This window comes from Tenrec ecaudatus, chromosome 1 (genome assembly GCF_050624435.1).
Source record: "Tenrec ecaudatus isolate mTenEca1 chromosome 1, mTenEca1.hap1, whole genome shotgun sequence".
In the NCBI taxonomy this organism is placed as follows: Eukaryota; Metazoa; Chordata; class Mammalia; order Afrosoricida; family Tenrecidae; genus Tenrec; species Tenrec ecaudatus.
The window spans coordinates 226,017,497-226,044,678 of record NC_134530.1 but is presented as its reverse complement, the minus strand read 5'-3'; the positions used below and the strand labels follow the sequence as shown (position 1 = coordinate 226,044,678).

The window sequence follows — 27,182 nt, the reverse complement described above, 5'->3', positions numbered from 1 at the left end:
TAGACAGACAAATTACCAGTACAAGCTACAACAACGACTTGAGAAAAAAAATGAAATGGATTTTGATAACAACCCTGAGACCCCCAAGCTTTAAAGGAAAGGATAATCATGTAACCAAAAATTTAAGAAAGGAAGAGGATGAATGGGAAAATAGAAAACAAGGCACAGTCAACCAGCGCAGCATGGCCATTTTGAATTATTATAAGCAATGTTCTGATTGAAACGGGAACCAGAAAATGGTCTTTGCTCAGCGATGGCAGTTCCAGCCCCCACACCGGTGTCTGGTTATCAATCAGAGCAGTCTTCCCTGCTCATCACCTGCTCCTTATAGTTTTTTTAAAAATGTTCTTCCTTCTTTTTTCCACCTTTTCGCCTCTTATTTTTCCCCCAGAAGTTGGAAGTCAGCAACCTTACCCAGCCATAGCCACCATCCTCGCTGCTCCTCTCAGTGGACAAGTGGCACCACCATTATCTCAGTGACAGATGGCAGGCAACACCCACCCAGTCTGCCTCTAGCTGCTCTGCATGACCAGCGATCAGAAGCTCACCCACAGTGCCAGTGCCTACTGGATCTACCTGGAGACAGGTGAGGCGCATTCTCATGAACACGCAGCATGCTTGCCCCCTTTCTTAGAAATATTAACATAAAACAAAACAAAATGTCAGGATGAAGCAAACCAATACACAACCAACAAATTAGCATACTACCACCACAATATTCTGTAGACAACAGACAACTTTAAATCACACACACACGCACACACACAGGTGGCATAAAAAAAGTGACAAAAATTTAGGGCCAGAAAATTTCCCAAATGCTATTGTAACTACCTGCTAAGGAATTCATTATCTTTATACCTTGGAGCTTTCAGCATCGTAAGAAAGAGATCAAGGAAACCACACACAAACTCAATAGGTAAAACCTCTAGAAGGATCCAGAAAGACAACACAAGAACAAATGGACTAAATGAGTCAAAAAGTAGAAATCATGCAAAAACAGCAGATAGAAATCCAGAAAACTAATTCTGAAATTTCATAAATTGATAAATCATTTGAAGGGCAAAGGAATGGACTTGAATGGGTAGAAGACAGAATCAGTAAAATTGAATACAAATCTCTTGACAGAAGTGTATTAGAAGAGCAATGGGCAGAGGGTGGGGGGGGTATAAAGGATGTCTAAGGACCACGTGGAATGCTATTAAGAAACACAACCTAAGAGTGATTAGAACAGGAAGAGACATAAAAAGCACCAAGAACACAGCTAACGATTTATTTGAAAAGGCTTTCCTAATATCATGAAAGACGAGAGGATCTGCATTCCAGAAGTTCACTGAATTGCAAATGGGATAGTCCCCAAAGAAAAGCACCAACACATAATACCATAATCAAACTTTCTAGAACAAAGAAAGGCAAAGAGAAAGAAAGAATCCTGGAAATGGCTTGAGGAAAACAAAAAGTTAGATACAAAGAAAAGCCATTAAGAACAAGTTCTTTGTTTTCAGAAGCCATGCAGTCAAAAAGGCAATGGGAAGGCATATATCCAACCTGGATTAAAAAAAAAAATCCAGGGAAGAATTATTTATCCAGCAAAATTGCTCTTTAAAAACAATGGTGAAATTAGGACATTTCCAGATAAACAGAAATTAAAGAAATTTGTAAAAGCTAAACCAATCTTATAAGAAATGCTGAAGGGAGTTCTTTGGACAGAGAACCTATAATGATCTATCTGTGAGACTAAGAGCGTCACCCAGAATTAATTCACAAAGGTGTCAAAAATAAAATAAATGTGCAATACTGAAAACAGGGAACCAGAGATGTCAATTTTCAAACAATGACAACTATAAAGTGTGAAGAGGTAATAAATGGCAAACTTACAAAACTTTCCAGTGGAAAAGTCAACACCATATGACAGAATAGACCATTTTAAACAAGGAAAGGTAATAAGTTACAGGGTAACCTCAAAGAAAATGAATAAAACTTTTCACCAAAATAAAAAAGAATAAAATCCCCAAATCCCAGTCACTGCTAAAACACCAGTAAGGAAACAAGTGATAAAATATGGAAACGAAATGACCTCAGCAAAGAACAGTCTGCGAAATGAGGAAAGGATCACCACCACACATACGCACTCACAGCAAAGTGAGAGTAGTAGTGAATTCCTTTTTATCAATAATCTAAAGTAGATTAAACGTATCGGCCGAGAGAAAAAGAGTAGCAGAATGTGTATGAATACCCAACCCATCAATATGTTGTCTAAGTGAGAAACAACTTACACACAGAGATGAAAACGAACTAAAAATCAAGAGATGGAAACACATACGTCAAATAAAAGGCAACAAAAAGTTAGCGGGAATATGATAAAATAATAATAATTTATAAATTATCAAGGGTTCAAGGGGAGGGGGCCGTGGGGAGGGAGGGGATAAGTGAGGAGCTAATAACAAGGGCGCAAGTAGAAAGCAGGTGTTTTGAGAATGATGATGGCAACATATGGATGTATGTACAGATTGCCAAAAGAATTGTAAGAGCCACTAATAAATTTTTTTTTTAAGTTAGCAGGAACAGGAATGTCAATATCAATTTCTGATAAGATAGACCTCAAGTCCCCCCAAAACTAAGAATGACAAAAAAGGATATTGTAGATTGATTAAGGGGTCAGTTCACCTAGAGAAAATGTTATCATAATGGATAGCAGAACTGATGTAACAATCAAAGTGATTTGACTCCAGAGAACTCTGAGAACTGGCTAATTGATTAGGGTCTCCAAAACTGAAGAAGATCGGTTTATCCAACTAGGGCCTTGTTTGGTTTATGTGGACAGAAAAGACCGAGGTCTGGCAATCAGAAGTCTGACTTGCATTCTTGCAAAAAACTATTATGGTTAATCAATCATTTGAAGTGAGCACGCTGAGAGCTCCTGGGTAATTGGGAGACTAGATCTTTGTAAGGAAGAGGCCTGTAGGACAGTTTTCTCCAAGGGCCTTATAGATGCTCATTCGTGTTTGGATATAGGAAACATTACAGAACTAGTTACAGCGGTCAAATGTAGATATAAACTAGATATTCTACAGATTAATAAAATGCGATTTTTCCCAAAGTGCCATTTCACTATCTGATATTTTCACATAAAGTATTTGCAGATAGAAAAAGCATCTATATATAAGTAAAGTGCTTCCATACAATACCTTTTTGCTGTTGTTTTTGTTAAGGCTGATGAACATTCTAGTGTAAAGACATACTTCTAATTCTGCATGGCTATTTTATGTTTCTTAGGAAATTCTTTATGGTCACTTAAAATTTTTAAAACAGTTTTATTGACATATAATTCATGTACCATACAATTCAATGGTTTAAGCAGATAAAAATTGTGTAACTATTATTACAATTTATTTTAGAACATTTTCTTCTTTCTTGCACTCATCATTTGCGCCTCATTTCCTCTCAACCTTCCCTACCATACTCTCAAGAAACCATTAATCCTGTAACTAGATCTGTAGACTTATCTGTCCTGGATTTCAAATAAGGAAAAACAAACAAACAAACAAACAAAAGCAGAACAAACCCAACAACAATAACAAAATAGAGAAAAACAGCAATTGAAAAAAAAAGCCAAAAAAATAGAAAACTGGAACAAATTAAAATGTGTCAAAACGGAGAACAGATGGTTATGTGTTAAACGTAACTTCATCTGCAATGCACTGTCTGACGGTGAGATTACTCTCATTGCTGGTGAATGGTCAGAGGAGATTTCTCGTAGATGATTTCCAAATCATAATCTGAAACCTTTATAGTACTTTAAATTTTTTATTATAAAAGAATGCTAGAACAACAACTTTAACTACTTGCAAAACTCTATGGCTATGTTCAAAGTGCAACTGCTAAGATGTGGATAAAGCATACGTTCAACTTCGAAGCTTATAGGACACAGGAACTTCCGAGAGGTTTTACTGTCCACGACCAACGGCACTTTAATGTGGACTCCTCTGCAGCTTCCCTAAGGACAAGCACTATGACATCTTCACAAAATCCTCACTACGTTTCTAAGCAGAATGATGATTGTAATGGGATGGTAGAGGAAACTCAGCTGCATGTCAACTGAAGCGAGCATGAGGTTTGACGGCTTTTATGAATTTACATCTCCAGTTCCAGGAATGCTACCTCCAGGATAAGAAATAAGGTAGCAATTTCCTGGGACTCCATAAGCATGTGTTAGAGCGTGATGGCTGTCTTTAGCACAGAGGGAGCTTGATTAATACCTCCGTCATCCCAAGGGGTGATTGGTAGCGGTAGTGGAAGAGACATTTCAACTCACTGTCACAAATGGGTGGCAGGTTCTCCCAGATGACGCTCTTGCCTGAAATGATGCATGTATTAGAAGAATGACCAATGAGCTTGTATCTAGAGTAAAGAATAATGAAAGATTATTTTTCAAATGTGTTATTAATCTCCCACTTAAATTACTACCGCTAGGAGAATACAATCTTCAAGAATGCAAAAGGAAAATTTTCACTTGGCAAAATCCTACCACTTTTCCAGATTCAATGTTTTTTAAAGGAGTTTTTAGTTTTTTCATGCTTTCTCAAGTGTACGGGCTCTTTTTATTTATTACCTTGAAGTTCATTTTTATGTATGTCACTCTAAAGTATATTATTTAAAATTATCTTATAGTGTTGCATGTGTATATAGCTCTGTGTATTCTCTTTATAGTTATTTTGTGCCTTGAAAGTGTTACTGTGTGAACACATGCATTGCTTTACCAATAAGATTAAGCAAACTAGAACCGAAGCAATCCAAGCTAATAAAAAACCATTCAACACTTTACTTCTTACTTAAATGTTAAGAAGCAACAATTTTCAGTTAGATGAGATTAAAAAATTTTTTTCGTAAGGCACATTTTCTACCATTCTAAGGTGAATACTTAGTAGCCCTGGTGGTGTAGTGATTATGCATTTGGCTGTGATTCTCAAGGACGACAGTTCAAAACCACCAGCTGCCCCGAGGGAGAAAGATAAGGCTTTCTACTCCCATAGACAGTTAGTCTCAGAAACACAAAGGGGTTAGTTCTACCCTGCCCGACATGGTCACTATGAGTCAGCATCTATTGATGGCAGTGAGTTTGGAGTTGGAAGGTGAATAATTGCAATTTCATCCAAGTTCTCTATAATGTTTCCATGCTATACATAAGGTGTTCCGTGGTTACTTCCTCCAAAGTGGGCAGAGGTCCCTTCTTTGTAGTCAGTTCTTGCACTGGAAGCTCCTCTGAAATCTATTAACCTGTGGCATGTGGAACAACGGTGACATTGACGGCATAGCTTCGAGCGTCAGCGCAACATGCAAGCCACCAAAATACCGCAGGTGGATCTTGGGTAGAAGCAAAGAATACCAGAAAGATGTTTATTTGCATTTTCTTGATTCATTTAACTGTGTGGATCATAACACACTGTGGACAATCTTGAGAAGAGCAGGGATTTTGCAAGCTCCTTCAGAACCTGTTCACAGAGCAAGAGGCAGTTGTGCAAACAGAACAAGGGAAAACAGCATAGCTTAAAATCAGGAAAAGTGCCTGAGCGGGCTGTGTCCTCTCACCATACTAACTCAATGTATATGCTGAGCAAATCGTCAGAGAAGCTGTCTTAAACGAAGAAGAATGGGGCATCGGGACTGGAGGAAGGCTATTAACAATTTGAGATGTGCAGATGACATAACCGTGCTTGCTGCTAGTGAAGAGTAGCTGGGACACTTGCTGATGAAGATCCAGGGATTCGGTCTTCAAGACGGATTACAATTCAATGTAGAAAAGACCAAACTCCTGACAACGGAACCCAGAGGTAGCATCAGGATGAACGGAGACAAGCTTCTCATCATTACTTTGTCGTGCTTGGATCCACAATCAATGCTTATGGAAACAGCAGTCACGAGATCAAAAGACACATTGTTTTGGGTAAATCTTCTGCACAAGACCTCTTCAGAGTATTGAAAAGCAAGGATGCTACTTTGAGGAGTTGGTGAGTCTGACCTGAGCCATGGTATTGTCTCATATGCATGTGAAAGTTGGACATTGAATAAAGAAGACCAAAGAAAAATTGATACATTTGAATTGTGGTGCCAGAGAAGAATATTGAAAATACTACAAACTTCCAACAGAACAAACACATTTTTCTTGGAAGAAGTATGACCAGGATGCCCCTCTGAAGCAAAAATGGTAAGACTTGCTTTTTTTTTTTGTTTTTGTTTTAAACGTTTTATTAGGGGCTCATACAAGCTTTTTTTTTTTTTTAAGAAAATGTTCCTTTCATTTCTCATTCTTTCATTCTTGTTATTGCTCTATTTTATTCAAGGTCAAACCAAGTTATTTGTTTGAAGTGGCTTATATTCTCCCCCCTTTATTTATTTATTTAGTTAAAAAATAATTTTGTTGGGGTTCGTACATCTCTTATCGCACTCCATCCATCCATCCATTGTGTCAAGCACATTTGTACTTTTGTTGCCCTCATCATGTCCTCCCTGGTTCCTCTCCCCCATGAATCCTTGATACTTTATGAATTATTATTATTTTGTCATGTCTAACACAGTCTGATGTCTCCATTCACAAACTTTTCCATTGTCCATTCCCTCAGGGAGGACGTTATATGTAGATCCTTGTAATCTGTTCCCCCTTTCTCCCCACCTTCCCTCCACCCTCCTGGTATTGCCACTCTTACCACTGGTCCTGAGGGTTCCATCTGTCCTGGATTCCCTGTGTTTCCAGTTCCTATCTGTACCAGTGTTCATCCTCTGGTCCAGCGGATTTGTAAGGTAGAATTGGGATCATGATAGTGGGGGGGGGGGATGGTGGGGGTGGGGGGAGAAAACATTCAAGAACTAGAGGAAAATTGTATTTTTTACACTGCACCCTGACTAGCTCGTCTCCTCCCATGGCCCTTCTGCAAGGTCCTGGGCCCCACTCCATACTCCCCCTCATTCACAGTGCTATTTGTTGTTGTTGGTTTTGATGCCTGATACCTGATCCCTTTGATGCCTTGTGATCTCACAGGCTGGTGTGTTTCTTCCATGTAAGCTTTGTTGTTTCTCATTTATCTGGCCACTTGTTTATCTTTAAGCCTTTAAGACCCAGACTCTCTATCTTTTGATTTCCGGGCACCATCAGCTTTCTTCACCACATTTGCTTATGCACCTGAGTCGGGACAGGCTGGTGTGCTTCTTCCACAAGTCAGCAGAAGGACATCGTGTTTGGTAAAGTAGAGGAGCAGCAAAAAATGAAAAAAAAAAAAAAAAAGGGCCCTCACAGAGACAGATTGGCACAGTGTCTGCAGCAGTGGGCTCCAGCATAGGCACACTGGTGAGGGTGGTGCAGGATCTCTTAGTATTTAGTTCTGTTGTGTATTGGGTTGCTCAAGGGAACCTAAAAACAACAATAGCAACATCCATGTTTCATTTCTTTAAGGTATTACAAGATTCTTGAGTGCACGAAAATTGTTATGTACATGTTTAGTATATATGTGTGTGCTGTATGAATATACACACAAACTGTTCAAAGTTTTCCATAAAAATGAGAATTCATGGCATTTATTTTATTTCAACTGAGATTCTATGCAATAGAGTCCTGGGCTGATCTAGTTACAAGAACTGGTGCAGAAGGCCAAGCTCAATGTCATGTCAAGTGACAGTCATATATTTCCTGGTGAGAACTTTGCCTTATGAATATTTAAGAGAATATGCCACGTATCCTCTATCAAGTCTTTATATAGTTGTGTACATTTTTGTTGCAAATATATCCATAAATGTGGTAGAGCATACAGGAGGCAAAACTCCTGGAGGGAATGAGTTCCTGGGTCTGGGAGATCAACGTGAATGTTTCAGGAGTCAGCAAGGTCTTTTGGCATCATATGGTTTACAAAGACAATGTTGTGTATCGTACTTGAGTGAGTAGCTCATGAGCAGTTAGTTCTCTAAGGTGCAGCCATTTGTCTTTCTCCATCCAGAGGAAAGAAAGCGATGCTAATTGAAATACACCTGTAAGCAATGAGTCCACCAGACTAAAATATCATGCAAATATCAATCCTCATGACCTTGACACCAGAACTAGATGGTGCCTGGCTACCACTACCAGTGGTTCTGAAAAGAATCAGAACATCCTGGAGAGAATGGGAGAATAAAACAGAGTAAAACTCAAAATCTTAAGAAGCCAGGTTTACTGGTAAGAAAGAGACAACCGGGACCCCTGAGATGATGGTCCTTAGTCAGCCCTGGGTCTGGAACAGATCGTCCCCCTGTGGTAGAACAGCAATGGCTTAAGAGTAAAAGGGTAGAATTTACGTAATGGAAACATTCAGAGGGTTAAGAAAGGAAACAGGAAACACAGGGAGGAAACGGGATTGTAGTTGATGAGTTGACAGAAAATACATATGAATGTAAAGCTGATGATTAGCTCTGTAAACCTTCACCTAATTAAAACAAGAAAGGAAGGAGAACACAGCACCACAAAGCCGTATCCAGACGGCAAGACAGTGCCAAATTCGAGATCAAATGAATGGAGGTCACAATAGATGTTGAACACAGCACCACAAAGCCGTATCCAGACGGCAAGACAGTGCCAAATTCGAGATCAAATGAATGGAGGTCACAATAGATGTTGAACACAGCACCACAAAGCCGTATCCAGACGGCAAGACAGTGCCAAATTCGACATCAAATGAATGGAGGTCACAATAGATGTTGAACACAGCACCACAAAGCCGTATCCAGACGGCAAGACAGTGCCAAATTCGACATCAAATGAATGGAGGTCACAATAGATGTTGAACACAGCACCACAAAGCCGTATTCAGACGGCAAGACAGTGCCAAATTCGAGATCAAATGAATGGAGGTCACAATAGATGTTGAACACAGCACCACAAAGCCGTATCCAGACGGCAAGACAGTGCCAAATTCGACATCAAATGAATGGAGGTCACAATAGATGTTGAACACAGCACCACAAAGCCGTATCCAGACGGCAAGACAGTGCCAAATTCGAGATCAAATGAATGGAGGTCACAATAGATGTTGAACACAGCACCACAAAGCCGTATTCAGACGGCAAGACAGTGCCAAATTCGAGATCAAATGAATGGAGGTCACAATAGATGTTGAACACAGCACCACAAAGCCGTATTCAGACGGCAAGACAGTGCCAAATTCGAGATCAAATGAATGGAGGTCACAATAGATGTTGAACACAGCACCACAAAGCCGTATCCAGACGGCAAGACAGTGCCAAATTCGAGATCAAATGAATGGAGGTCACAATAGATGTTGAACACAGCACCACAAAGCCGTATTCAGACCGCAAGATAGTGCCAAATTCGAGATCAAATGAATGGAGGTCACAATAGATGTTGAAGAATCTTGAAGTATTATCATATTGGTGTAGTGTGTATGTTGCAATTACTAATGCCTTTTGTAATTTTTTTCAGTTTTTAATGCTTTCCACTAAGTTATTGCTGCTGATGAGTGCTGTTGAATTAGTTTCAACTTTCAGACACGCCTTATGACCGAGCAGGACTGCCCTTTAGCGTGCGGTGTATTGTCTGCAATCCTTACAGAAGCAGCCGGTCAGGTCTTTCTCCCCCAGAGCTACTGTGTGGGTTTGAACTGCCAACCTTGCGGTCCTCACCACAGCACTTACCCACTGCACATCTGGTTCCTTTCTGCCAGGGAATCACTCTAAAGTATCCCAAATTGTGCTGGAACACACACACACACACACACACACACACACACACACACACACGGAGGAAGAATGCAGTACACAAGCGGCAGTCTCTCGACTGTCTGCGGCCCTTCTCTGCCTGTTTATCTTAGGACCAGAGGATCCTGACGGCCTCTCTGGCTCATGGCATTATGGACGGTGGTTCCTCAAGGCCTCTTTGTGGTGATCTCGTCCTGGGTGGAATGAAAATGGCGAGGTGACTTTCCGTGTGAGTGCTCAACTTCTCTTCCTTACTATTGGTTTGTGTTTCAATAATAGCCATATCAAAAAGTAGAAGATATCTTGGTATTCACTGGGCCAGGGGATCCAGACTGAAGAGAGTTTTAATTTAATTATACTTGCAGTCCAAAGTTGAGTGAAATAATTGAACAAACAATGGACATATTATTTGAAAACAATTTGTTTTCTGCTAGGATGTTTAAGAAGAAATAAAGGCATGAAAGATTTTAAAAGCACGCTACTTCATTTTAACTGCCCCGAGAAAAAACTCTAAATAAAACTAAAACTGTCATAGAGTCGATGCTGACTCATATCGACCCTACAGGGAAGGGTAGAACTGCCCTTGTGAGTTGCCGACACTGTAACTCTTTACGGGAGTAGAAAGCCCTGCCTTTCTCTCTTGGGGAATAAAAGACACCAAAAATTGTCAGATTCATTCCAACAGTAGTCATTACATCCCACCCTCTCATTCCAAGCCTCCTAGAACTGAGAGGGTGTGGAGTAAGATAGCTAAGACCAGAACAGGAAAGGCCTGTTCTTTTGATGACTATACCATCAAAATGCATAACATACAAGCTGGGGTAAACATGCCTAGACATTTAGGAATCCTGTACCTATTACTCAAGGTACAACTATGAAGATTTAGAGTATTAGTGCCATTTCTTTTCCCCCCTTTTGGTCATGCGGATAGGAAAAAAGAGCCCCCCCAAATCACTCTGAATTATTTGCAAATGGAAAATGTCTTTTGTAGAAAACCCCTTCTCTTGTCAATGCAATACATTTTTATATTAAACTTTTGGTTTTGAAATAATGGCAGATACACAAGCTGTAAAATAAAACAGTATATTTGTCCACTCCACTGAATTTTTCTCAAATAATAACAATCTTACAAAACTCTCTACCACTTCTCTGGGGCATGTGCATTGCTCTGACAAGGGAAGCTTTGCCATTGGTATTTCAAATAATACCAGGGTCATTCATGGTGGAAAGTTTTCAACTGAGCTTCCAAACTAAGGCAGGCTGGGAAGAAGGAAGAGGCTTATCACTTCCCAAAAATAAGCCACTGAAAGCTTTATGCATAGCAGCAGACCCTGTCTGCCTTAGTCCCACAGACCTGCTTAAATTTGAAGGCCCTGGAAGTGCCACTGGAGAAGAGCTGCCTCCTCAGCACAGCGACAGGAGCAGGAGCAGCGGCATCGGCAGTTGTTACTGTTGAATGGTCCCAGCCACAGAGGCCCTGTGTTCAACAGAGTGAGACTGCCCTGGCCTGTGTCACCCCCACAATCTTTCCTATGTTTGTGCCCATTATCAGTTCATCGTATTGGGCGTCTTCCTTTTTTTCGCTGATTCCTCTACTTTACTAGCAATGGTTCCTCCTGATGATCTGCCCAAAGTATATTAGACGAAGTCTCTCCATCCTCATTTCTAAGGAACCTTCTGGCTATAATTCTTCCAAGACAGATTTGTTTGTTCTTCTGGAAGTTCATGGTATATTCAATGTTCTTCACCAGCACTATGATTCAATGCATCAGTTCATCTCTGGTCTTCCTTACTGAAAGTACAGAAAGCTTTAGTGATCTGCATGGAGCAAAACTTCTGAGATCTTCATTCGCTGATAGGGCATGACACCAAATGAGAAGAAATAGCCACAAATATCCATTAATAATCGGAATATGGAATGTATATTAATCTAGGAAAACTGGAAGATATAAAAATGAAAGGTAAGATATAAATATTGGCCATTTTGAATCAGATACTTATAGCACTTACTATGAAGAGGAATACTCATAATTCATAGTCATAATATAAAATGTTTCAAGCTCAATCTTGAAGCACAGTGATGTCAGTGATGTGATAATATCCACATTCTACAAAGAATACAAGTGAATAGGACTATTACTCAAATTTAGTAACTAACCACTAATGCCAAAGATAAAGAAATTAAGTATTTTTACTAACTTCTCTAGTATAATATTAATTAAACCTGCAATCCAGATGCATTGGCAATTTGTGGTGAGTGGAATGTGAAAATTGGAAACAAAGTAGAAGGATCATTAGTTTTAAAAGATGGTCTTAATGATGGACAGGAAGATAAAATCACATGACAGAATTTTACAAGACTAATGACTTGTTTACTTCAAATATCTATTTTGAACAACATAAACAGTGACTATGCCTGTGGACCTTGTCAGATAGAATACACGGGAATCGATTGACTACGTCTGCAGGCAGAGATGATGGAGAAGCTGAATATTATCTGTCAGGACAAGGATAGAGACCAACTGTGGAATAGATCATCAATTTCTCATATGCAAGTTCAAACTGAAATTCACGAGAGCAAAAACACTATTCTGAGTCTGTTCAACCAGAATTTAAAGGCAGTCTTAAGAACAGATGTGATGCATTAAATGAGTTGTTGGATGACATCAAAGGTAGCATATAAGAAGTAACCAAAAGTCCTTAAAAGGTAGGAAAGAAAGAAAGTCCATCATGGATGTCAGAAGAGACTCTGAAGTATAACCTTGTACATAGAACGGCTAAAGCAAATGACCTAAACAGAAAATACCTCCCTCCCCCACTCTATGCAAGACTATCCAACACCTAGAGTGTAATATATGAAAGCTCTTCAAATAAACAATGTTGTCATTCTCTTCCAGTACAAATTACTAGTCAGTCTACTTTCCTCTTCTCACCTTTCAGAGTTCACGAAGGATGGGTTGAATTGTTTGCCGGGGACTTAGCTGCACACAGCAAAGGGAAGAACAGAGAACAGTGACTCTACCATCTAGTCCTGGACCAAACAATTTTTAAACAGCTGGTTATAAAAGTTCATACTGGAAAATGAAAAAGTAATGGAAATTCCAGTAATGGAGGAAAACTCATCCATAACACTGCCTTACAAAAATGCAAATTCGAGTTCACTGGTTCTGCACATCCTGCCTCTCTAAGTGTCCCAGCTATTCTAACAGTGCTGAGCTGTGAACCACACTTTGAGGGCCCGGGGTTTGCAGGAAATTCTTCTAGTCTTTTCATAGAGAGATATATGTAAGGTACATGCCAATTGACGTTCCCTCTCCCAGGGAGATAAGATGAAACAGGACCAGGACACCTCATTCATAGCCCTGGACGAAGCTCCCCACACGTCATAATGTCTGTATTAGGATTTTTCTAGATTTCTGTTTCCACTGCTGCTGACTTTGGGTTGTATACAGCAGTTATCCTTCAGCAAAGTGCAGGATTTTGAATGAATCTATCTGTGCAAAAGCATTATATAAACACACACATTGCTACAAAATCATAGCAATTGTTAAACAAAAAATCAAGAAGCGATGCTACTGTTTCTTGACATATCTTCCATCTAGAGCTGTGTACTTCAAAAGGTAGTGTTTCTCTCTCTAAGCTGTCCCTGAAGAATTCTACGCTTTTTGATTTACATCAAATAAAAACAATTGTTTGGGGAGCCTCAGGAATTGTGTTCCTTTAAATTGCTCTTTGAGTTTGAGGAACAAAATGATATCTAAAGGATAGCAGGGTGGATGGAATAACATTTTCCAACTAAATTCTCAAAGGATGGGCCTTGCTACCCTTGAGGAATGAGCAGATGCATTGTTGTGATGGGGAGAAAATTCCTCAGTGCAACTTCCCCGACCTTTTTAACCAATTCAATTTCCTTAAAACTTCTTGCTAATAAGCCTGTCTGATTACTCTGTGTCCTTCAAGACAATCCGTCAAAGTTAGCCTTTGGAATCTTCCCCAAAGGCACCATGTCTTCTGCGCTGCCTTCTTTGTCTTCGCTGTGGGAGCAGATCCCCGCACAGACGCGGTTTTGATCGGACAGTTATTTGGAAGCTCGGATGAAGCTTAAGACAAGCGAGTGCCCAAGGGAACTTGTTTGCAGTCATTCACTGATCGCAGAGACATGTTTAAACACGCTGTGTTTGGCATAAACCTGTGCAGGTATGCATTGGAACCCTGGTAGCGATACGTTTTACTTACTTGTGCGTGTGTATATGTACACCTATGTGTGTATAGCGATGTAAATATGAGGGAACTTCAAAAAGTTCATGGAAAAAAGGGAATTAAAATATAATGGAGTCTTTTCCATACACTTCTGGAAGCCCCTGTGTATATGTACATATACGCAGATAGGCACCACAATACAAATACCACCACAATGTATACAAATTAAGTACCTAAGATAAGAATGAATATGTTAAAAATACCTTCCAAATCCCTTTGGATAAAAACTATAAATTTTTATTAGCAGTCATGCAAGAAAGCTTAAATAAATAGATTATTCATCATTTGGAAGAGTCACTATTATGATGCTATAAATTCTCTGAAAATTCATGTAGAGTTTTAATGCAATCCTGATAAAAATCATATGGAAGTATAATAGACCATGGATCATCAGGAAATTAATGTACTGTGTCATTAATCAACACAGTGGATTTTGAGCAGCATGCAAAATGGAATATAATAAAGTAAAAATATGAATTAGCTTTATAGACCCAAAGCATTGTTTTGTGACACATTTATAAGTTTTTTATTAGATGGGGTTTACATACCTTAAAATTAATCCTTAAAGTACACAATCCAGTGGGTTTTAGTAAACTTACAGCGTTGTACAACCATCCCTGTTATCTAAGTACAGAACGTTTCCATCCATCCCACAAGACAGCATTGGCTTATTAGCAGTCACTCTGGATTCCTCCTTCCTCCCAGTTCCCGATAACCATAGCTATTCTGCCTCTATTATTTATGCACTGTGGACACTATAATGGCATCATACAATATGTAAGCTTATGTGTCTACTTCTTCTAGGGCGATGTTCATCCATTTCATGCTATGCATTCGCCCTTCACACCTTTTTAAGGCTCACTAATCCTCTATTATATGGCTGTACTATCATGTTTACTCATTCGTCCCGTAATGGCTATGTGGGTATTTTTATCTTGTGGTTATTATGAGAACTGCTGTGATAACCATTTATAAACAAGTGTCCATGTGGACATGTTTGCAGTTCAGAAACGAATTGCTGGGTCACCCATCTCTCTGTGCTTTAACTTTGTGAGGCACGATGAAACTACTGTGAAGTGGCCATCAGCAATGAAGGAGGGTTCTCCTTCCTTCACACCCTCACTTGTTATTAACTGACTTTTAGGGTCCCTCTGAGTTGGAATCGACTTGGTAGGAGTGAGTCATGGATGCAAAGTAGTTTCTCATTGTGGCTTTGATATGCATTACCCTAGCAACTAATGATATGAAGCATCTTTCCATGTGCTTAGTGACCCATTTGTATATTTTCTTTGGCGAAAAGTCTGTTTCCTTTGCCTATTTTTTAAAAAGAGGTTTATCTGTTATTAGTTGAGCTATAAGAGAACTTTACATATTGTAGACACTAGATCCCTATCAGATATACGGTTTAAACTATTTATTTACAGTCTTCAGAATGGCTTTGAAACACAAAAGGTTTTAAGTCTGATGAAGTCTAATTTACATGGGTTTTTCTTGGTCCCTGTCTTTTTATTGCTGTACCTAGGAAGCAATTGCCTAATCCAAGTTCTTGAAGGTTTACAACTGTGTTTTCTTTTAAGAATTTCATAATATTAGCTATTATGTTTAGAGGTTTAATTCATTTTTGTGTTGATAATTAGTAATGGGTAGGAATCAGATTTTGTTCATTTTCCTATGAAAATTCAAGGGTCTCAGGGCCCATTTAAAAGAAAAAAAGATTAGTCTTCTCATTAAATTGACTCTCCAATTTTGTGGAAAATTAATTGACCACAACTGTATGGGCTTATATCTGAATTCTCAATTTTACTTCATCGATATATGGATCTGCCCTTGTGTCTTAAACAGATACTCTTTATGACTATAGACCTGTAGTTTGGGGATCAAGAGGTTCTTCCCTTCAAGATTCTTTTGACTACCTCTGTACTCAATTTTTCATATATACTTTATATTTGGCTTGTCAATTTCTGCAAACAAGATACTGGGATTTGGGGAGGAATTGTGTTAAATATGTGGATCAGTTTGAGAAATGTTGCCATATCCTCCAATCCATACATATGGAGGGCCTTTCCATTTACTTAGGTTGCCTTTAGTTGTGTTCCAATGGTGTTTTGAAGTTTACCTTGCACAAACGTCACTTACACGGGTTTCCTACTTTAAAATTGTGTATTTGGCAATTTCAAGGGGTGTTAACTGCCTGAATTCAAGCCACTCTGTCTGGTTAGTAGTGCCGTGGCTAGTTTTCAATGTGCAAGGGAGCCATTTCTGAGATCATGGTTTACAGATTGTTTTTGTAGCGGTTGAACGGTCATCTCAAACAATGCTATTGACAACTCACCCCTCAGAGCAAAAATAATTAATAGTTGATCCAAACACGATGTCTGTCGTCACTTGCACAATACCATTCTTGGGCTCTTCAGGAGTTGGACATGATTTACCTGTGGGGGAAGAAAAGCATAAATGGGGACTGAGTGTAGACACTCGATTTTGTTGGTATGGAGAACAGCAATCTGGCAACAGTTTCCTGCAGCACTTCTGTAATTCTCATGGCTTCACACATGGTTTCACAGAACCTACCCCCTTGAGAGACTCATCAGACTGCTTCCGGATTAGTCACCTAATCAACTTGATTCTAAAAGACCCCTTCTGCAAGTCTGTCTAGTCCCCACATGGAGCCTTCAAGAAAAAGGTAAAGTTACAAAACGGTCGGACTGTCATCAAACCAGTATATTCCAAAGCCCCCAAAGTTGGACATTTTCTCCCTAATTACTTATCCAATGCACTGTCCTTTCCTGTCCTGTGTCAGTCATTAGTTTCTGTCATTAAAATGGGAGACCTTTAATGAATGGGGATTTTCCCTCAATTATGTCTGGTGATGGTCATTTCTCTTTCAATTGATTTGTGGTGAAGGTGCTGGGATCTCAAAGCAGAAGTAAGATGTGATCTGCAAGAATAACTTTCATACCAATTGTACCTTGGGCAGACTTGCTAAGTCATCTGTGTCTTAGTTCCAAAGTCTGAATGAATCGAATGAAATTGAACATCTGCCTAACCCAAGGACTTCCCAATCCAGAGTTACTCACGTTTGCAGATGTTTCCTATGCTTGACCAGGTTAGATTTTCCAGGCAGGTGATACGGAACAATCTTTTATAATATCCAGGGCGACACTCATATGCCAAAGTTGTCCCAATGGGAAACTCAGACTTATCAGTTGGCTTTGTAGGCTTGGCAAATGGATACCATTCTGGGCTCTGGCACTGACCTGAAGACCAAGACCACAACAATACCAAAGTTAATGGCGAAAGCATCTAATAGACTTGTGGGAGGATCCTAGGCCTTCTCTCTGGCCCTCAGTAGCAGTGACCACTGTTTTAAGTCAGCTATCAAATCAATAATTTTAACACACCCATTGAGAGAGAAAGGAAAAAGGCCCAACAACTAAAGCTACACTTCCCTTTACAAAAGCATATCTTTTTAGATGCATATTTTGAATTAAACACTAGACTCAGTTATTTCCCATAAAGCCCAGTATGTTTCAGTTAAAGTAACAAAAATATCATTTAGGATGAGACAATATAGCCAGGAATATGGTGGGAAAATGTAATTTTTACTTCAGTTCTAGAAATCATTTCTCTTCTGGTTTTTCTACCTTTACTAATTAGTTAAAATCAGTAACACACACTAATTAGTTCAAATTATGGATGGTGGATTGAGGCCAGAGAAGACCAATTTTATTAATCTTCGCAGAAGACTAATTCCTGGTTCTGCTGACGCGGCGCTGTCTTTAACTCTACGCTGTTTCCTCCGCTCTCCGTTTATTATGGACACACATAAAAGCCGCTTCCTTTTGTGGTGAAAATGCGCACGCCCAAACGTCTGCCAGATTGCCAACTTCCATATTCACCACACAAGGGTACTACTGATTACACTCTTCATGTTGTGCCATCTTCATTGCTCTTTCCCACACAAGCCCAGGCCAGAATTCAACCCCCCAATGAAACCTCCCTCTTTCCTTTCCCCCTGCCCTGCCGTCTTTGTAAGTGAGCTCGTACGGCATTCATACTTTTGCAATTGACTGCTTTCACTCCGTATAATATTTTCAAGGTTCAGCCATATTACATCAGGCACCAAACCTTCATTTCTCTTTACTATACATTTATTTAGATGATCTCATATGTATACCTTATTTTCAGTGCCTATTTTTCTCTAAAACAAGCACGTTGCTGTTGTTAGTTGCCAGGAAGTCGAATCTAGCTCATGGCAGCCCACTCCGTGCAAAGTCGAATTGTGTTCCACAGAGCTCTCCAGGCCGTGACCATTGCGAACTGGATTTCCACGCCTGCCTTTGGAAGAACCCCTGGGAGAGTCTGAACCACCCACTTTTCAGCAAGTAGTCTCTGGCTTGATCATCTGTACTGCACTGAAACTCTTTAGATAAGTTTACAGCATAATCATTTTTAGGTGAACTGAAGATTTAGCTGCATTCCAGAAGATGTTATGGATCATATTTCCGTTTTATTTCCAGTGCAAAATATTTTATAATTGCCATTGTGATTTTTCATTGACCTGTGATTTATTTCAAAGTGTTTTTGCATCATTGACAAATGTCTCTGGAATTATTTTTGCTTTATATCTATTATTAAAATTTTAAAATTGAGGCTTATTTTATGACTCGACATAGGTCAAGGATGGTAGCTCTATCGGGTGTAGTTGTAAAGCATGTAAGTACAGCCGTAGATGGATGCAGTGTTCTGTGCATGTCTGAGGTTCCCTGTGTTAATCTATTAGCATGAGTCTTCTAGACACTGACTGATTTGGGGGAGGTCTGCATAGTCTACCAAATACTAAAAACTGTATTTGAAAATTCCATATGGTATATTTTTCTCTTTCCAATTCCCACTCATTGACAATTGATATAACATAATTTTTATATGTTGCCTAAAGATAGGTAGAGAATATATGTACATAAATTATCAATTCTATGGAAGCAGCAGTAAAAAAAAATCCAATAATGTTCTTGTCATTGGGTAACTATGGTACAAGTGACTTCTCCAAAGTTCCATCTAGCAAATGTGGCACCTGGGTGACTAAGGGGAACCTAACTGAAGCCATGGAAGCCCTCATTAAGACGGCGTGACACACTGGCTGCGACAATAGACTTAAACATAACAACACTTATGAAGATGATACTGGGCCAGGCAGTGTTTCATTCTGTTGTCCACAGGATCACTATTAGTTGGGACCAACTTCACATGCATGTGAAACTGCAGAGAATCGGCACATTCCAACTGCTATGCTGTTGAAGAATATTGACTGTACCAGGGGCTGCCTGAAGAATGAACATGTCAATCTTGAAAGAAATACAACTGCAGGCGCCTTAAACGTGAGAACGACGTGACTTCTCTTGTTTATTTTGGACGAGTTATCAAGAAATATCAATCACTGGAAAAGGGCACCGTGTGTTAAGACAAGGGAACTCTACAGTGAGATGAATTAACACAATAGCCTCACCGAACATGTCAAAGGCTGTGGAGATGGTGTAGGAAGAGATAATGTCTCATTCTGTTATAGACAAGCTCACCGTGAGTCAAAAGCCACTCACAACAGCATCTAAGTGCATTATGTGCTAATTTATAGTATGTAGTGTATAATATAGCTTAAATATATTCCAGCTTCATAAAAATTGAACGTTTTTATTATTTTGTATACAGTAACCCTTTATCATCATAAAACATCTCTCCTCATCTCAAGTAATATCTCACTGCCATCGAGTCAATTCTGACTCATAGCAACCCTCTAGAACAGGTTAGAACTGCCCAGTGGGTTTCAAAGGCTGTAACTCTTAGTGGGAGCAGAAAGCCTCATCTTTCTCTTAAGGAGTAGCTGATGGTCTCTAACTGCTGATCTTGTGGTTAGTGATCCAATATGTAACCACTGATATGATACCAGGGCTAAGGTGCTTTTGACCCAAGCTGTGATATTTTCAATTGCCTCATATGCATATGAAAGTTGGACAATGAATAATGGGAAGACCGAAGAAGAATCCATTCATGAATTCTGGTGCTGGTGGAGAAGACAGGAAGTGCCATGGAATGCCCAAAGAACAAACAAATCTGTCTAGGAAAAATGTACAGCCAGGATGCTCCTTAGAGACAAGGATGGTGAGACTTCATCTCACATATTTTGGATATGTTATCAGGAAAACCAGTCCCTGGAGAAGGACATCATGCTTGGTAAAGTAGAGGGACAATCTGCACGCCAGTCAACAAGATGGAATGACACAATGGCTGCAACAATGAGTTCAAACATAAAAACAAAACAAAGGGGAAAAACCACAACCCTGTCAGAATGGCAATGCACCGGGCAGTGTTTTCTTCCGCTGTGCGCAGGGTTGCTGGGGGTCGAAATCAACTTGACGGAGTAACCAAAATATCTCCAGTAACGAAACGTGCTAGTTTTGTGGGACATACAAAACACCAAAGAGTAGGATGGCACATTTAATCTCCAAATATCAATAATTATAGGAAATGTAAACACAATGATAATTACAAAGATTGCCCTAGCGCAACATCTGCCAAACTTTGGATTGTTACTTCTAAGGGGCATTTGATACTTATTCCATCATCTTATATTTATCCATTCTGTTCCTGAATACTGTCTCTTTTGCGTGAACAATATACAATCTTTTGTATACAAAGTTAGATTCCAAAGAACACGTTTTTATGCAAAAATTGGCAGGAAGCGAAAATGGGGAGAGGCCAATCTTTGCATTTATGACCCCAGTTGCTACACACCAAAGCAGGATACGCATTGTTGTTTTGATCAAAGTATGTGACACCAATTCACTTTGGTGTCCATCAAGACTGTGGCACTGAGGCCCCAGGCCCAGTGACTCATTCATTCAAGGTGCTTTGGTTATTACTAAGAAATTTTCATAACCTTTCCCCCTCTATGCGCCACCACGTTTATGGATACATTTTCCGCAAAGGTAAAGACACACATACAAACACCCTCTGTCAAATTTAGATGACCACTATTGCGGGACTGTGTACGTACAGTATTTGCCTCTGTGGTCTTTAACTCTTGCAAGCCTCCGTGTCTTCCCCTGCCTGCATCGTTATTTCATAAACTCCCTCTTATTGTATATTTCCTTCTTCCTCATCCAAGTTCACACTTGTCTACCCACTACAAATGTGCTTCCAATTGCCTCATCTGCATGAGAAAGTTGGCCAACAAGAAGACCTAAGAGAACTTAAAGTCTTTGCATTATGGTATTTTCAAAGATACTGAATATACCACAGAATCCCAGAAGAACAAAGAAATCTGAGTGGGAGGCTCTGTATAAGCAAGGACGGTGAGCCTTTGTTTCAGGTACTTGGTCATGCTATCAGGAGGGATCAGTCCTTAGGCAAGGTTATCATGTTTAGGTAAGTAGAGGATCAATAAAAACATACGGCCCTTAACATACGGCCAGTCTTGCAACCGTAGCTCAGACACAGCAACACTTGATGAGCTGGAACCAACTCAAAGGTAGATAACAACAACAAGTAGGTACACAGTGCTATCTTGAATAACACAGTCCAACTTTCAGAAACCCCCCAATTCAGACCTTTCATTTAAGTCCAGTTGATTTGCCCTATGCAATTTACTTATTGTTATTTTCCTGTCTTTGTTCAAACTTACACTTTCAACCTAGTGTACGTTCAGCCCTCCATTCTACGGATTCTTCTCTTTCGTTGAAAGACCTGTAGGTGTTTTGCTTACACACCTCTACACTTTACACAAATTAGAATATTCGCTGTTAGTAGAAGAGAGATCTTCAAAAAGTTCACGAAGAAATGGAAGCAAAAGATACCTGTGTGAAACCCCCTCATGTCTATAGCAATATACTATGTACACTACCAACAAAAATAGAAATTTACAGAGATATCACCTAGACGAGAGAACGTTTGACGAGCCTGGTTAATCATGACTTAATACTCTTAATTAATACCACAAAGAACAAGATACAATCAGCGTGACTTTTCCCCTAATCCTATAGATGTAAGCTGTGTTTCAAATAGTCTTCAGGATGGCGTGACGAGGTTTTTAGGGTTTTTCCTTCACAATTCTGAGTCAGTTCTAATTACACTGTTTTCTTTGCCTTAGTGTCTAACAAAGTGTGTGTGTGTGTGTGTGTGTGTGTGTGTGTGTGTGTGTGTGCTGGAAGAAGACGGCTGGCAGCTCTGCCATTTTCTCGTGTGCTGGAGTTGGCATTTTACAATGATGCTCAATCACTTACCCATGCAGAATTTTCTTTTAAGTTAGAAAGTTTTCTTTTTTTGGAGATAATGCTAAATCTTAGTAACTGTGGACAATCTGCATGCCAGTCAGCCTGTTGGCTTATATGATTTGGGTACTGAAGCTTACGATTTGGGAATACAAATCTCAAAAGGAGTCTCATTTATTTTCTAGTTTAAATATGCCCTCCCCCTTTCTTACACCTGCAAATCTGGAGGAAGAGTGCTTTATTTAGATGAGTTTAAATTGGTATAAATACAGCTGGCAGCAAGTTTTTAGCACGTTTAGCACTTTAGTAGTAATTTACCACATCGCCAAGCTGCACACTAAATTTGATAAAAACCCTTCTATGAAGCCAGTCCTGAAGAGGATTTCTTTCCCCGCTGTCAGCAATACAGAAACCGAAGGGAGAGGAGTATTGTTTTAGGTTGTGGGCAGACTGCAGTATCATCACGCTAGAGACCAAGACTGGACTGGAAAGGAAACGTGTCTTGTCCAGTTACAATTCTAAATAGCCATTACATAGCCAACACATTAGCCACATAGCACAGCAAAGTAAACTGGTTCACGGGAGAGCGCAAATGTGAAGGCTATTGAAAACCGGAAGCGAGTATTTGGGAGCGGTTATCTGAATAGTCACCAAATGTTGCTTTCATTTACAAACGTATTTTTTCCCAAAGGCTCCGGATGTCCTTGATCACTAACCCCTTGCCCTGCGTGATGAGGCGCCTCTGAGTTTAAGAGCAGAGCTGTGCTGCGCAGGGGTTTCATTGGCTGAACTGTTGGAAGTCACACGTCAGGTCTTCCTGCCATCTATGCGGAATACTTTAGGGAAGACTCGTCCACTTGTTATTTTAGAGAATAAAGAGAGACATCTCAGCCATAAACCGAATCCCCTGAGGTATAAACTGAATTGCACTGCGACGCACAGAAAGTCAATCGGAACCCCTTCCCACACGACCCACCACCGGGAAGGCGCCAGGGTCTGGCCGGTTTCATGTTTTCATTCTGTGGTCGGGTGAGCGTTTACAGAGCACCCTGGCGTTCTGCTCAACAATTCATACCCACTTGGTTCCTCGCCCTTGGCTGTAATCCACACACTCTAAACAACACTTCTCGCTTCCTGTTTCCCCTGCTCCTTGTTCCTATCTCTTCCTGCTTTCTGGACCTAGTCCCTAGGCAAATGCTGCCTTCTTGAACACGGATGGTTGATAGTTTTAAGGAGTGCTTATTGTGTTAGGCAGGGTTCTCTAGAGAAACAAAACCAGAATGCTAACAATTTTATATATATTTATACAGGTAGATAGAAATTTAACATAAGAAATAAACAGTTAATTAAATTATAAAGCAGTACAAATGGCTCAGTGCAACTCACTCCCATGAGACAGTTGTGAGACACTGGCAGTCCTTCAGTTCTTGAAGGTTTCCAGGTTAGTCCTCTGTAGAGAAATTCAGGCTATCAGGGCACAGGCAGCAAACAGCAAGGCAGGTCAGCAACAGTCAGCCAGATGACAGGGCCCGACAGTACCCAGCTCAGGAGATGTAAATTCCAATGGTGTGGAGAAGCAGGTCTTGAAGGAACCTCAAATTACAACGACACAGTCCACGGGTTAGGTGTCCCACAGGTAGTGTAGCTTGCAAATTGAGGCACAGAGCACGGCAAGGCACAGCTGCATACTGGTCTGATGATCAAAGAGCCGAGCCATTTATCTCTCTGCCCTTCAATTAATCCCACATGTGTTTGTCGGCCAGGTTGGCACAATAAACTAGCTACCTCACTTATCTTCCTCATGTTATTGTTCAACTTACAGTTTGGCTGAGGTTTACCCTGTATTAAACACCATCCTCCCAAACCAAACAAAACTCACTGACTTTGAGTCAATGCTGACTCATAAGGACCCTCTGTGGGTTCCGAGACTGTAACTGTTAAGGGGAATAGAAAGCCCAGTCTTTCTGCCGAAGAGCTGCTGGTGGTTTTCAACTGCTAACCATGAGGATCAGAGCCAAACGCATAACCACTCTACTGCCAGGACTTCTAAACACCATCCTAGCAAAGCTTAATTTTTGTGTTATTTTTTATCAGAAGCACAGCTGAAGCCATGTTCCTTCTATTCAGCCTTTTATTTTTTTGTGTCAAGGGCTTTTATTATTTTTAAAAACATTTTATTGGCACCGAATCCACATATCATGCCATTCAATAGTTCAATCGTTCAGTCACATCCAGAAGAATTGTATAGTTATTACCACAATCAATTTCAGAACATTTTGCCCTCTCCATGGTTAAAACGCCTTTAAGATGAGCTGTGCAATCACCATCCGGCCTCGTGCTTCCTCCCCTCTCCTGCCTTCATTATTCTCTCCCCGAAGCCCCTAACCCTCTCTATCTCCTGCCCGACTCCCACATCCGCCATCACCCCTCGCATCAGTTCTTATCTCCCTGCGTCCACTCCGCTGAGCTTCACACACTGGGAAACCCCACAGAAACAATCAAAATCAAACGGTAAGAGTAAAATAATAATAATATAAAGATAAAATACAAACAATGAGTAAGAAGGGAAAGACTACCGTCAATATTTAAAAATCCAGGGAGGAATTTTTGTAGTGGAACACATAAGAAATATTTGCACCAAGAACAAATTCAGCTTGGGCCAATAGGGAGGTCGCTGACCAAGTATCAAGTTTGATCCAGCATCATCAAGATGACAATGATCTCTGCCTGACAGTAAGGCTGTTCGAGACCCTTTCCTGTGGCTAGTGGGGGTCTGCCATTGGTTGAATCTAGCTCGTTACTCTGCAGATGAGTTTGGGGCTCCCTCTCTCCTCCACAGCCCTCTACCATTTAAGTGTTCATCATTTTAACTCTGATACTTTTCCCTGAGTCGTATTTGAATTATGTTATGTCGATGTTGTATCATACAAGCTGGTGTGCTTCCTCCATGTGGACTCAGTTGACTCCTTGCTTAGATGGCTGCTTGTTTGAATACAAGCCTTTAAGTGTCCAGACCCTACTCTGATTGACAGCTGGGCGCATTTGCTTCCTCCAGCACACGTTGCTGTAGCACCCTCATCTTCAGCGATCCTTTCATGAAGGTCAGTACTGAGCAAGGCCGTGTTTTCAGAACTAACTGTCCTTGGATTGGGACTAGAATTAAGTAGGTGCCCAGAATCCATCTGCATATTTATGGGATATGCATGACTCAGGTTTACTTTGGTGGCTGTAATATGACAAATTCAAAACCCCATAAGACCAACTACATCAATAACAGCAACCAACCAACCAACCAACCAACCAACAAACAGGAAAATAATCCACACACACACACAAAAACATGCTAAAATCAGGAAACCCAAAACCCATAGAAACAAAAAAGTACAATATTGTCAATCATCCCCCTGGGATATAAGGCCATTGTACTGATACCATCTTCAGTTTCCCTAATGACACACCACCTTGAACCATACCCCAGAAGTTGCTACCCGATAGTTTAGTCTCCCATTCAATTGTACTGTTTACTTTAAGCATGGGGATTGGTGCCGGGGGTTTAGGGGGATACCATCCTGAATCAATTCTTCCAAGTGCAGATCCCGACCCAGTAGATCAAAGCCTGTCATATCACTGTAAGGGAAGTATCGAGGTACTATATATATGGTGATTCTGGGTCACTTTCCAATGGACACCCATCAAACCTGTTGTTCCCCCCAAGATCCAATAACTGCCCCTTTCACAGTCCTGGGTCGGCCACTCTCTGCTTCCTCTCCCATCTAAGTACCCCAGTCCTCAGTCCAAGGGTGCAGGCAACTTTGAGGCAGAACTCAGTTCATTCAGCTGGGACTCCATGTTAAGTCTTTCTGGGGTATTTAGCCTTTCTGGACTGATAATTGTAAGTTGAGATATTTCTCTTTTAAGTGATTTGGTAGCCTCTCAGAAGGAGCCCTGGTGGTGTAGTGGTTATTCTGGGCTCCTAACCATAAGGTCAGCAGTTCAAAACCATCAGCTGCTCCACAGGAGAAAGACTTGGCTTTCTACTTCCATAAAGAGTAACAGTCTCAGAAACTCACAGAGGGGGTTCTACCCTGTCCTATAGGGTGGCTATGAAGTGGTACTGCCTCTGTGGTAGTAGGTTTATTTATCTTGCTCGGTAGTCTTTCAGAAGGAGCTTTGGGAACTGTAGAGGACACGCTGTACTGCTAATCTCAAGGTTCAAATCCACCAGCTGCTCCACAGGAGAAAGCTGGGGCTCTCTGCTTCTGCAGAAATGTACAGCCTTGGAAAGCCTATGCAGGGTTGCTATGAATCGCAGGATTGACTTGAGGGTAGTTGGGTTGGATAGCCTTTAGCAAAGAGCCCTGGTGTCACCATGGTTTAAGCACGTAGGCTGCTAACTTCCAGGTTAGTGATTCTGCTGCTCCTATAAAGATCACTGCCTCCGACGCCCTGTGGGATAATGCTACTCTGTCCTGAAGGGTCACTGTGAGTTGAAGTGGACGGACTTGAGGGCCATGGATTTGGTTTTTTGGTAGCCTTTAGGCACTGCCCTTCGACTTCCTTAGATCGGCTAGGGGGTTTTTAGGTTGCAAAACAGTGTTACATGCAAAACCCTGTCACAGACACTTTCACAATCACCCTCCCAGACCGCAAGATGCCAATTACCTTCATCTCGGACATGTAACTGGAAAGGACAGCGATGTTTATTGACTTGCCAGGTCCAAGACATCCAGCTAAAACTCAAAGCCCACTGCCATTGAGTTAATATCAGCTTAGTGACCTGACATGGGGTTTCTGAGACTGTAGATGTTTACTGGGACAGACAGCATCAACTTTCTCGTGCAAAGTGGCTGATGCTTATTTGAACTACTGACCTAACTAGTTAGTGGCAAACCCCGCCCCCCAAATAACCAAACCTGTTGCCATTGA

The 27,182-nt window shown here is 40.5% G+C and overlaps 1 protein-coding gene across 1 annotated transcript in view; it reads right to left on the bottom strand.

Annotated features, from left to right (window-relative positions):
* Nucleotides 1-27,182, bottom strand: part of LOC142439784 (complement receptor type 1-like) — a 248,207-nt gene that overhangs the window by 84,024 nt on the left and 137,001 nt on the right. The window contains exons 20-22 of the mRNA XM_075542389.1: nucleotides 17,070-17,249; nucleotides 16,325-16,424; nucleotides 4,313-4,398 (exon numbers count right to left, since the gene is read on the bottom strand). Coding sequence (XP_075398504.1) covers nucleotides 4,313-4,398; nucleotides 16,325-16,424; nucleotides 17,070-17,249 — 366 coding nt within the window. The remainder of the gene's footprint in view (nucleotides 1-4,312; nucleotides 4,399-16,324; nucleotides 16,425-17,069; nucleotides 17,250-27,182) is intronic.